Genomic DNA, 12,217 nt, shown 5'->3' with positions numbered 1-12,217 from the left:
AAGCATCTGGTGGGGGCTGATGAGAGATTAAAAGTATCTGTTTGGAGTAGCATCTGTTACTTGGTTTCAGAGTGTGATATGCCTGACAGTAGGTCGCTAATTGGTTTATGTGGACTGTGTACTTACTGTGAACATTAGAGTATAAGACAGCTTGTGTAACTTGTGTTATCCCTGCAAATCTGTATATATCTGTAAAGGTATAGTTGTGGGTGAAGGAGTAATGTAATACAGCTCATCTTTTCTTGTTTAATAAATGTTTTATTCTTTTGTTAAAAGTTCATCAGCTGACTCCAGTGACTCTGTTCAATAGCCACTCTCCACGTATCTAAACAAAAAATAAAAGTTAGGATCTATCAAGCCGGGTTTCAACCTGGGATCAGGCATGTCCAGTAGTAACATCAGCTGGGATCATAACACTTCTCAGTACTGACTAGGCTCCTCAATTTGGTGTTATCCTAAAATTTAGAAATTATGTTTTTGATTCCAAGATCTAAATCGGTAATATATATTGAGAACAACAGTGGTCCTGGCACTGATCCTTGTCGCACTCCACCTCTCATCTTCTGGTTCTCTGAATAGCTACCCTTTACCCTCATGCTCTGGTTTCTGCCTTCCAGCCAGCTGGATTTCTATTTTCCTACTTTTCCCTTGATTCTGCATGCTCTGATCTTATTCGTTAGTCTATTATGTGGTACCTCATCACAGGCCTTTGGAAATCTAGATATATTACCTGATTTTTATATCAACTACATGCCCTTGTCTACTTTCCTTGTAACCTCTTCAAAGAATTCAATGAGGATGGTCAAGTAAGACTTTCTCTTTTGAAATCCTGCTGACTATTCCTATTTTTTAAAAATTTTCTCCTTTACTCCACTATTTTCCCTGTAGCCAACGTTAAGCTGACTGGTTTATAATTGCCTGGACATGTTTTATCTAATTCTTCAAAAAAAAAGACACAAAGAAAGCTGCTCAATAGTCTTCTGGCCTCTTTTTAATGCAGTGGAGCTATTTGCAAGGCCATCTCAATACAAAGTGGTTCAACGGAGAAGTGATCAGGATTTCATAGCCACTTAAATAATGCTCTGGGCTTTAAGAAATCCAACCAACAGAAATAAAATTGCACCATTCCTTTATACTGCTGTCAGTGTCCCAAATAGAAAGTGCAAAGATTGGCTGGCTAACAGGAAACAGAGGGTAGCCATAAATGGATCTTTTTCTGGTTGGCGGGTTGTAATGAGTGGTGTGCCACAGGGATTGGTGCTGGGATCTCAACTTTTTACAATTTATATAAATGACTTGGATGAAGGGACTGAAGGTATGGTTGCTAAATTTGCTAATGACACAAAGATAAGTAGGAAAGTAAGTTGTGAAGAGGACTTTCAGTGATTGGTGTATTTGTATTCCCAGATCCCTTTGTTCTTCTACCCCATTTAGATTCAGATTTTCCAAGTAACTTGACCTCATTATTTCCCTTCCCAAAATGTAATACCTCATACGCATCCACATTGAAATTCATTTCCCAAATATTTGCACATTCTGCAAGTTTACTAAAGCCTCCTTGTAATCTGTTGCAGCCCTTCTAAGTATTGACTATGCTCCTCAATTTGGTGTTATCCTAAAATTTAGAAATTGTGTTTTGATTCCAAGGTCTAAATCAGTAATATATATATATATATATATATATATATATATAGAGAGAGAGAGAGAGAACAACAGTGGTCCTGGCACTGATCTTTGTGGAACCCCACCTCTCATATTCTGCTTCTCTGAAGGGGACATAGATAAGGTAAGTGAGTGGGCAAAGATCTGGCAAATGGAGTATAATGTGGGAAAATGTGAAATTGTCCATTTTGGCAGGAAGAATAAAAAATAAGCATAATATCTAAATGGAAAGAGATTGCAGGGCTCTGAGATTCAGAGGGATCTTGGTGTCCTAGTGCATGAATCACAATAGGCTACTATGCAAGTGCAGCAAATAATTAGGAAAGCTAATCGAATGTTATTGTTTATTGCGAGGGAAATTGAATATAAAAATAGGGCAGTTACACATCAGTTGTACAGGACACTGGTGAGACCACATCTAGAGTACTGTGTATAGTATTGTTCTCCTTATTTAAGGAAGGATGTAAATGCATTATAAGTAGTACAGAAAAGGTTTACTAAACTAATACCAGGAATAACCGGGTTATCTTATGAGGAAAGGTTGGACAGGTTAGGCTTGTATCCGCTGGAGTTCAGCAGACTAAGAGGTGACTTGATTGAAACCTTTAAGATCCTGAGGCATCTTGACAGTGTGGATGTGGAAAAGATGTTTCCTCTTGTGGGAGAATCTAGAACTAGGGGTCACTGTTTAAAAATAAGAGGTTGCCCATTTAAGACAGATGAGAGGAAATTTTTTCTCTCTGAGGGTAGTGAGGCTTTGGAACTCTGCTTCCACTGCCTTTTGAGGAATGGAGTATTTGAATGTTTTCAAGGCAGAGGTAGATAGATTCTTGATAAGGGGATGAAAGGACATCTGGGGTAGGCAGGAAGTTACAGTCAGATCAGCCATGATCTTATTGAATGGCAGGGAAAGGCCGAATGGCTTACTCCTGCTCCTAACTCATATGTCCGTATGATGCAATTGCTGAACTGATGAACAATAGTCGCCTGCTTGACACACGTGTAAGGAATAATTTGACGAATATGTCTTAAATCCCCTGGGGCAGCTTGGAATGAGCCAGGCACACAAATGCTCAGGGCTATGGTGACCTTGGCAATGACTGACAGTGCCTCCCTAGTGAAGTGGAGCAAGGAAAGATGGTTATCCTCCAAAATTCTGAAGTGTGTTTCTAACAAGGTGTGGTTTCACAGGGGAAGTATCTTTATCATGGAATGTATATGGTAACTATCAAGTGTGTTGAGGCATCAGCGAATGCCGTATGCCATATGGAAAGAACTTGAACTATTGGAAAAGAACTTGAACTGTACTGCACTTTCGGTAATGCCCACTTTGAACTGTTAGGGAATGTAATTTTACCAATTATGAATAAACCATATTTCTGGGAAAAAAGTCTAGACAGTTTCATGGATAAGGATGGTACTGATATTCTGATCCTAACCTGCATCTCTCAATTCATCTTCTTCATCTTCCAAATAATATAGAAGTAATCACCATTACAATGTCCATCATCAAAATTATAATTGTAGCAGCAGAAAATGTTGCAACCAAAGCTCATGAAAAAAATCTTGAAAAAAATAATCTCACAAAAATTAACTGTGAAAATGCCAAGATAAATTTCACATTCAGATATATACTCTTAAAACATAAGAAATTCAGGATCACCCAATTCTGGCCGTAGCTGAGCAGGCCAGAAACAACTGTGATCAGAGGAGATGATCTAATGTGAGCCAGGAGGAACACTTGGTGCTCTTGTTAGCTCCACATTCGGATTTAATTGATTTTACGTTTGTTTGCAGGCATGCTGTAGGGTTGGTTTTCCTGACCGCAGCCTACAATGACATTGTCGTGGGGTAAACCAATCCTGTAGCAAGGTCCTCAAGCGGACATTAGGATCCTTATTTGAATACGCAAAAGACCTAAAGCTTACTTAAGGTGTAGCTAACATATTTCTTTTTTGTGCGTATACCTCTTGTCCACCATTCTGGAGGCTTAGGAGGCCACTTAGAACATGAGAAAACAGACACCAAATGGCCCAATTTCTATGCAATAGGTTCACTTTTCAATGCTATTGACCCGAATGTACCGGCTCACATGTCAAGACTGATGCAAATGAAAAGAAATGCAGCAAATTAAATGAACAAATCCAAAAAGCTAAAATAATCCCTCTCTTCCAGTCAACAGACCATTAAGGAAACATATGGTGAAAACCCAGAAAGTGAGGGTCTAAATACTTTTAACTTGCCAACATGATTTCTGCCTTAAATTGAGTCCATGTTCCACTACCACTGACAATTTTGATTGGCAACAACACAGCCCTATTATAACAAACCAGCCTGAGGTCAACGCATTAAGTAAATGCGAGGCTGGCTCCTGAGATTTTTCAACACCTCAGCATCGGTTGTGCACATGAATGATCAGTGCACAACACCACAAAAGTTCCCCTTAGTGAAGCAAGGCCTTGTTATTCTTATGGTAAGCATGACTTACTTTTCTAAGCAGCAATATGATAATCCATAGCATATCTTCAACAACTTTATGTTAATAATGTCTTCACCTCATTATTTAAAAAGATACTAAATATCCTGAAAATTCCAGTAACAAAACATAAAATGCCACAGGTTTATAACATCATGAGCTACCTATTCAAGATTATGTAGTTATTCAGCATCTAATTGCATTGTAAAGGACTTAGTGTATCTTGCACAACAGCATGCGTAATGAACAATTTTTAAATAATTTGGAAGATTCTCAAACCTGACCATTGTCTTCAGAGATTCGCATTTATTAAAATTCACTCCTCCAAAAGATGCAGACACTGCAGGAACCATTCTTTCCATTCTTTGAATGTTTCCATAGGTTTCTGAGATACCAGCATAGCTCTAACCAAAAATTCAGGATCAGAATCTTCTTCAATCCACCTCAATAAGGCCTGAAATATAAAACAGCAGAGACTAAGTACTAAGATAAGTACTTTTGAACAGTTAGATCCAAACGAATCAATAACATCAATTGCAGGCCTGTCCATGACTTGATATTAAAACAATGTGGCTCATTCCAATATCCGGAGCTGTCAGCAGGAAGTACAATTCTGAAACTGCGGGTACACAATTTGTGTTTTTTCTATCAATTCATTTCCCCGAGATACGGTTCCTGTAAAGGATGCAGGAAGCCCCAGATCATGGAATCAATCCTAAAGATCATTTAATATAGCACATGAACAGTGCAGGTCATTTTTTTGATCAATCTATTCTTTATATACCACAAATGGCCTGATGAGTTCTAAGGAAATCACGTACCTAGCATGCACATAATATAGATCAACGATACATCATATAAATAAGAAAACTTGTATTTTAAAGTACTTTGTAAAAATGTTATTTTATGTACTTGTATAGGTGTCTGCCAAGTGCTCCATATTCCCCAGCGCAGAAGACAAAGTGAAGCCCCTCTCCTCACCCCCATCGCCCCACACACGCTGTAATCAGTAGCTCTAGCCTAACATCCCCCACACACAAATCAGCCCCTCTGCCCTCATACAGTAATCAGTCTCTCTCTTCTCCCCTTCCAACCGCCCGCCCCCTCCTACACAATAAGCAGGCCCCCTCCCCTCACACACAGTAATCAGCCCCTTTTCCATCACCATCAGATCACCAGCCCTGGGTACAAGCTTCAGAACCTTATGTAATAAACACCAAAGTGTGTTACAAACTATTACAATATGTTTTAATGTCTCGTGTTTCAGAATACTCTGGTATGTAATTTATTCACCTGAAAATAAATGGGCACCATAACCTACTTTTAATCTCAGTTCATATCATCAATACTTATTTTTAAAACATTTTTTTTTTGTTTCTGACACGTGTTACGGACTTAGATTGGCTTTCTCACAGAATTGATAACAACAGTTGAAATTATGATCACTGACTCGCCTCAAGTTTATCAACACATGCTGCCCCTTTCACATTAGCTGTACATATGCCGATTTTACTTGATTTCTCCAAAATTGTTCCAGCTTCACAAATTGCAAAGAATATTGCCCGAGAGGCAGAACAGCACTGTGAATATCACAATTACAGTAGCTAAGTCAATTAAGTACAGCCTGCCTGTGTTGGTACTACATTGGACCTAGTTACTCAAATCCAATTCCCCAACGCCCCTCATCACCAATCAACCCACTGCCACCACATTTTTTGCTCACTCCCTTCAGTACTTATCAAGTCCACATCTAAATTCTTCTTAAATATCAATAGCTTCTTGCGGTAATGCATTTTATATTCTAATCAACCGTCGCTGTTCAAAAGGCAGACAGGAGCAGAAACAGTAAAGTTTGACGCAGCCACTCACCTTCCTGGCTTAGCCACGACCTCCTGGTTTTCCCTGCAATCAGTGGCCAAGTTACACTTTGCACATAAAGATCCTGGGTCCCCTTGGTACTCAAAGCGCTTTCTAAAGTTAAAGGGAACTTTGGGCTTCCTGTCCACCCCTTTGCTGTGGGGCAGCAAGGGGTGAGTGGTCCAGGGCTGACCCGCCAGAGTCTCCTCCGCACAGTCACCACTGCTGCCTCTGGGGAGGGAGTGCATCTCTATGGAGGTCACAACCTACAGTTTGGGAATCCCTGGCCTAAATTTTGTCCCTCCATATGCTCTGATCCACCTCATGGTTATGTTGCAGACCAAGAGACGCTGCAACCATATCCCCCATGCTTGGTCAGCAAGTGCCGTGTCCTTCCTGATTTTAAGCACTCAAAACACATCTCCAAAAATGCACCCTATACTTTCCTAAACTCAATCTAAGGAGAAGCAAGTCAAAAGAACTGCACTTGCAAGTTATTGCTTGACGCATTAAATAATGCTAGTGTGGGCCAGTCGTGCAACTAATTGCATGTTCTTTGATAAGTAGTTGATAGACCCGACTGGTCCACGTTCACCAATTGAGCATCAAATCAGTTGGTAGGGCTGAGTTTCATCATGATAACACCAGTTCCAGCACACACTAAGCAACATTTGCATCACGTTAAGTGCCAGGCAATGACCATCTCCAACAAGAGAGAATCTAATCATCGCCCCTTGACATTCAATAGCATTACCATTGCTAAATCCCCCACTATTAACATCCTGGGGGGGTTACCATTAAAACAGAAACTGAACTGGGTTAGCCACATAAATATTGTGGCTACAAGAGCAGGTCAGAGGTTGGGAATTCTGCAGCAAGGAACTCACCTCCTGACTCCCCAAAGCCTGTCCACCATCTACAAGGTAGAAGTCAGGAGTGATGGAATACTCTCCACTTGCCTGGATGAGTGCAGCTCCCACAACACTCAAGAAGCCTTGACACCATTCAGGACAAAGCAGCCAGCTTTACTGGCACCCCATCCACAAACATTCACTCCCTCCACCACTGACGCTCAGCGGCAGCATTCCATCCTCCACTGACGCGCAGTGGCAACAGGGTGTACCATCTACACGATGCACTGCTGGAACTCACCAAGGCTCCTTAGATAGCACCTTCTGAACCAACTGCCACTGCCATCTAGAAGGACAAGGGCAGCAGACACATGGGAACACTACCATCTGGAAGTTCCTCTCCAAGCCACAGACTATCCTGACTTGGGAATATATCACCATTCCTTCAATGTCGCTGGGTCAAAATCCTGGGACTCCCTCCCTAACAACACTGTGGGTATATCTCAACACCACCGTCTCAAGGGCACTTAAGTTTTGACAATAAATGCTGGCCTAGCCAGCGATGCCCATACCCCATGAATAAATATTAAAAAAACCCCACAGGCCACTCAAGATTGCCCTTTCCCAGTAAGGTGTGCAGTGCAGGCGACGCAGGAAACAACTAGAGGCTATCAACAGCAATTACCAATAACCTGCTCATGGATGCTCAGGTTGCATTTTGCCAGGACCACTCAGCTCCAGACCTCATTCAGCCTTAGTCCGACATGGAGAATAGAGCTAAATTTCAGAAGGTGAGATGAGACTGACTGCCCTTCATATCAAGGCAGAGTGTGGCATCAAAGAGACCGAGCAAATCTGAAATCAATTGGAATTGAGAGGAATACACTCCAATAGCTGGCATGAAGAAAAACGTTTATGGTTATTGGAGGCCAATCATCTCAGACCAAGGACATCACTGCAGGAGTTCCTCGGGGCAATGTTCTATCCGACCACCTTCAGTTGCTTCATCAATAATCTTCATAAGGTCAGAAATGGGATGTTCGCAAATGATTGCAGTGTTCAATTCCATCTGCAACTCCTTAAATAATGAAGCAGTCCATGCCCACATGCAGCATGGTCTGGACAAATTCAGGTTGGGCTAATAAGTGGCAAGTAACATTTGCACCACACACAATGGACAATGATAATCAACAGCATCAGAAAGTTTAACTTCTTCCCAACACTCAATGGAATTACCATTGTTGAATCCCCTACTATCAACATCCTTCGGGGGGGGCGCATGCAGGGGTCGCTGTTGTCTAGAAACGTAAATGGCACATAAATACTGTGGCTACAAGAGATGGTCAGAGGCTGAGCATTCTGCAGCTTTACCGCTATCCACAAATCAGAAATGAGCTGGAATGCTCTCCAGTTGCTTGGATGACTGCTGCTCCAACACTATCCAGGACAAAACAGGCTACCTGATTGGCACCATTCTACCACCTTAAACATTCACTCCCTCCAGCACCAGAACACTGTGGCTGCAGTGTGCGCCCACTACAAGAAGCACTGCAGAAACTCACCAAAGATTTTTCAACTGCACTTACCAAAATTACGATTTCTACCATCTAAAAGACAATGCTAGCAGACTCATGGAAACACCAGCACTTCAGAGTTCTCACTGTGCTGACTTGGAAATATCTCCCTTTCCTTCATCATTGAGTCAGAATCTTGGAATTCTCTTCCTAACAGTACAGTGGGTGTACCAAAACCAAGTGGACTGCAGTACTTCAAGGTGATGGCTCACAACTACCTTCCCAAGGCCAATTAGTGATGGGCAATAAATGCTGACCCGAACATCTCATAAACAAATAAACAAAAAAATTCCATTTGGCAGCTCTGTCAATTTAGGAACTGTTTGGCAAGTGGCTGAAAACAGCCTTGGAATGATCCTTAATGGTTTCAGAAGTGAGCACTTTGTGGGAGCCATTAACATGGCCTATATGCTGTGGACCAGACAACACTGTGCGTCGGGTGCCACATGTCTCCATATACAACAAAAGGTGAGCTGGAGAACCACTTCAAAGGCTCCTTCTTCTGCTGAACCCAGGGACTCATTTCTTAGGGCCCACGGACAAAGGCAGTTTGATTAGTCAATATTAGCACTTTACAAAGTCATTGGAGAGCAGAGTTTTGGGCAGTTTGGGGTTATACGTGGAGGCATCCACATATCAATTCTGTGCAGTTATGCATGGCCACCTTAATGAGTTCTAAGTCAGCGTGGTGAATCCAGCAACTCAAGAGCATTATGATCTAGGCACAAACTGATTAGATCCAAGGTGTGAGTCTCTTTTTGATGCGGTTATTTAAAAAAAAACTGGAGAGTTATTCACAGCATAGCTTAATAGCATAATTTCACATAACTCTTCTTACCCAGCCAAATTGTTCCAGATGTCAATATAAATCTGTTAGTGACATTAAAACATTTTTATGTGGCTTGATCCCCACAAGTTTCGTGGACTTTTTCTATCCTCTGCAATACATGTGACTAAATTCAGGATTATAAGTGCAATTTTTGCTACACAAGATAATCATAGATGAGCACAGCCATTCGGCCCATAAAATCATCTATCCACAGAGATTCTAATTCCTCCTCTTCCCCTTGCAGTATTGTTTCTTAAATCATTCTATGTTTCCTGTCTCCACTATTCTTGAATACTGGCTAGCTTAGCTAGCTAACAGGAAACAGAGAGTAGGCCTACATGGGTCATTTTCTGGTTGGCAGAATGTAACAAGCCACAGGGATCAGTGCTGAGGCCTCAACATTTTACAATTTATATAAATGACTTGGAGGAAGGGACCAAAGGTATGGTTGCTAAATTTGCTAATAACACAAAGAGAGGTAGGAAAGTAAGTTGTGAGGAGGACATAGGGAGGCTAGAAAGGGATATAGATAAAGTGAGTGGGCAAAGATCTGGAAAATGGAGTATAACGTGAAATTGTCCATTTCAGCAGGAAGAATAAAAAAAGAAGCATATTATCTAAATGGTGAGAGATTGCAAAGCTCTGAGATGCAGTGGGATCTGAGTGTCCTAGGGAATGAATTGCAAAAAGTTAGTACACAGGTATAATAAGTAATTAGAAAAGCTAAGAGAATGTTATTATTTATTGTGAGGGGAATTGAATACAAAAGTAGGGAGTTTATGCTTCAGTTATACAGGGCATTGGGGAAACCACATCTGGAGTACCATGTACACCACTGGTCTCCTTATTTACGGATGTAAATGCATTCGAAGCAGTTCAGAGAAGGTTTACTAAACTACTACCAGGATTGGGCAGGTTGTCTTATGAGGAAAGGTTGGACAGGCTAGGCTTGTACCCTCTGAAGCTTAGAAGGCTAAAAGGCGATTTGATTGAAACATAAGATCCTGAGTGGTCTTGACAGGATGGATATATGAAAAGGATGTTTCCTCTAGTGGGAGAATTGAGAACTAGTGATTACTGTTTAAAAAGAAGGGGTTGTCCACTTAAGATGAGGAGAAATGTTTTCTTTGAGGGTCATGAGGACCCCTCTTCCTCAAAAGATAGTGGAAGCATAGTCTTTGAATATTTTTAAGGCAGAGGTAGATAGATTCTTGATAAGAGGGATGAAAGGTTATCGGGGGAGGCCGGAATGTGGAGTTGATATTACAATCATATCAGCCATGATCTAATTGAATGGCGGAGCAGGCTCGAGGGGCCAAGTGGCCTACTCCTGCTCCTAATTCATATCTTTGTATGTTCAGAAAGTTTATTCCACATATTGAAAATGATAAGCCCTTTTCCAACTACATATCCAATATAACTGTGTTACTCAGGGCTATTTTTGAGTAGTCAGCATTTACTGGTTTTCTAAGTTGACTTATTGTAAACTAGGTTAATTAAATTTTATCCCACCAATTCTGAATAAACAAAGCTAAGGTTCTCAGAAAAATCCCCTCCTGATCACTTAGATGCACTGCAATAAATCAGCTGACAAAACACAACTGTTTCACTTAGTCAACGGCCTCACAAGACTTAATCATGGAAATGATCTCTTATTCACTTGGCATTTTTATTAGGTAATTCAGGGTTCTTTTTCAACAGGAAGTTAAAAAGCATTTAAGAGGTTGATTTTGGCTGCGTTTTTCTGCCAGTGGGCAGACGGTGGGAGGGGAAGAGAACAAATAAAGATACAACCTAGTCATTTGTTTCATGATGCCTTGCCCCAAGGACTGGTGATTCAAGTGCTATCGCATTCTACACTGCTCACCTTGCATATACGATACTGTATTAATAATGATCACCATTTGCAAATGCATCTTAATTCCTCATAAAAAAATACTGTTTTCAGTAAAAAAATCAAAATATTGCGGATGCTGAAAATCCAAAATAAAAACAAAAAATGCTGAAAATACTCAGGTCAGACAGCATCTGCGGAGACAAGCAGCATTAACATTTCAGGTTCAAATGACCATTGATCAGAATTGTCAGTATTTCTCTCCACATATGCTACCTGACCTGTTCTTAGTCATTTTTTAATCGTTCATGCACCTTTTCCAGCAAGAGAAAATACTAAACTAGAGACATTATAAAGGTAAATCAGAAAATATTAAAACAGATTTTTAACTATTTGGGTAGTGTTTTATGACTGTACTAAACACAAACAGTATTATCAACTACATTAATTTTTCTTTTTGAATTTTTTTTCCTTTGTTACAAAGTTCGTTCTTCAATGGTTAAGTCAATTAACTTTCTACTTTTGTTACACCACCTATGATATATAAAACCTTTCTTCAATAAAACTCTCCACAATCCCAATGACCCAAAATAAGATACCAATGATGGAAAGAAAAGTAGACCAGTCTATATAGATACAAAAGCAATACACCAGAGTTTCATGGAGTGCAGAATTTTATAACACAGAAGTAAGCAAATTTGACTATCATATCTTCATGGCTCTCTGAAAGGATCTAACCCCATTTATCTGTAATTTCCCCATGCCCTTATACAAAAAAAAATTTCAAATCTTTATTTACTTCCATTTTAAAGCCAGTTGGATTCTATTTTGACATTGTTTATGTTGAGGTATTCCATGTCCTAAAAACCTTCCCTGTATTAAAAATCCTTCTATCTCTCCCTTCATTCCTTTAGTGAAGATCTTAAATTTATTCCCTATAGCTACAGTTCACCAACCAATGGTAATAGTTCTCTCTATTTACTTGATCAGAATTCCATCATCATTTTGAAAACCTTTATTACATCTCTCCTTAACTGTATATTTTGAGACAAGATCCCAGTTTCTTTATAATGTTGCCAGACTATGCTCCTCCAACAACTTAACTTTGTGATGCACCACAGGGAGCCTGCCCTA

The 12,217-nt window shown here is 40.3% G+C and overlaps 2 protein-coding genes across 3 annotated transcripts in view; both read right to left on the bottom strand.

Moving 5' to 3' along the window:
- Window positions 1–4,439, bottom strand: part of arsg (arylsulfatase G) — a 200,014-nt gene extending 195,575 nt beyond the window's left edge. The window contains exon 1 of the mRNA XM_078571072.1: window positions 4,418–4,439. The gene's annotated coding sequence lies outside the window, so the exon portion shown is untranslated. The remainder of the gene's footprint in view (window positions 1–4,417) is intronic.
- Window positions 1–12,217, bottom strand: part of amz2 (archaelysin family metallopeptidase 2) — a 111,051-nt gene that overhangs the window by 62,523 nt on the left and 36,311 nt on the right. For both annotated transcript variants that reach the window (XM_078571083.1, XM_078571082.1), the window contains exon 7: window positions 4,418–4,592. In XM_078571083.1, the coding sequence (XP_078427209.1) occupies window positions 4,455–4,592 (138 nt within the window). In that variant the 3' untranslated portion in view covers window positions 4,418–4,454. The remainder of the gene's footprint in view (window positions 1–4,417; window positions 4,593–12,217) is intronic.

This window comes from Cetorhinus maximus, chromosome 24, assembly GCF_964194155.1.
Source record: "Cetorhinus maximus chromosome 24, sCetMax3.hap1.1, whole genome shotgun sequence".
In the NCBI taxonomy this organism is placed as follows: domain Eukaryota; kingdom Metazoa; phylum Chordata; class Chondrichthyes; order Lamniformes; family Cetorhinidae; genus Cetorhinus; species Cetorhinus maximus.
This window is presented reverse-complemented; position numbering and strand designations above follow the sequence as displayed.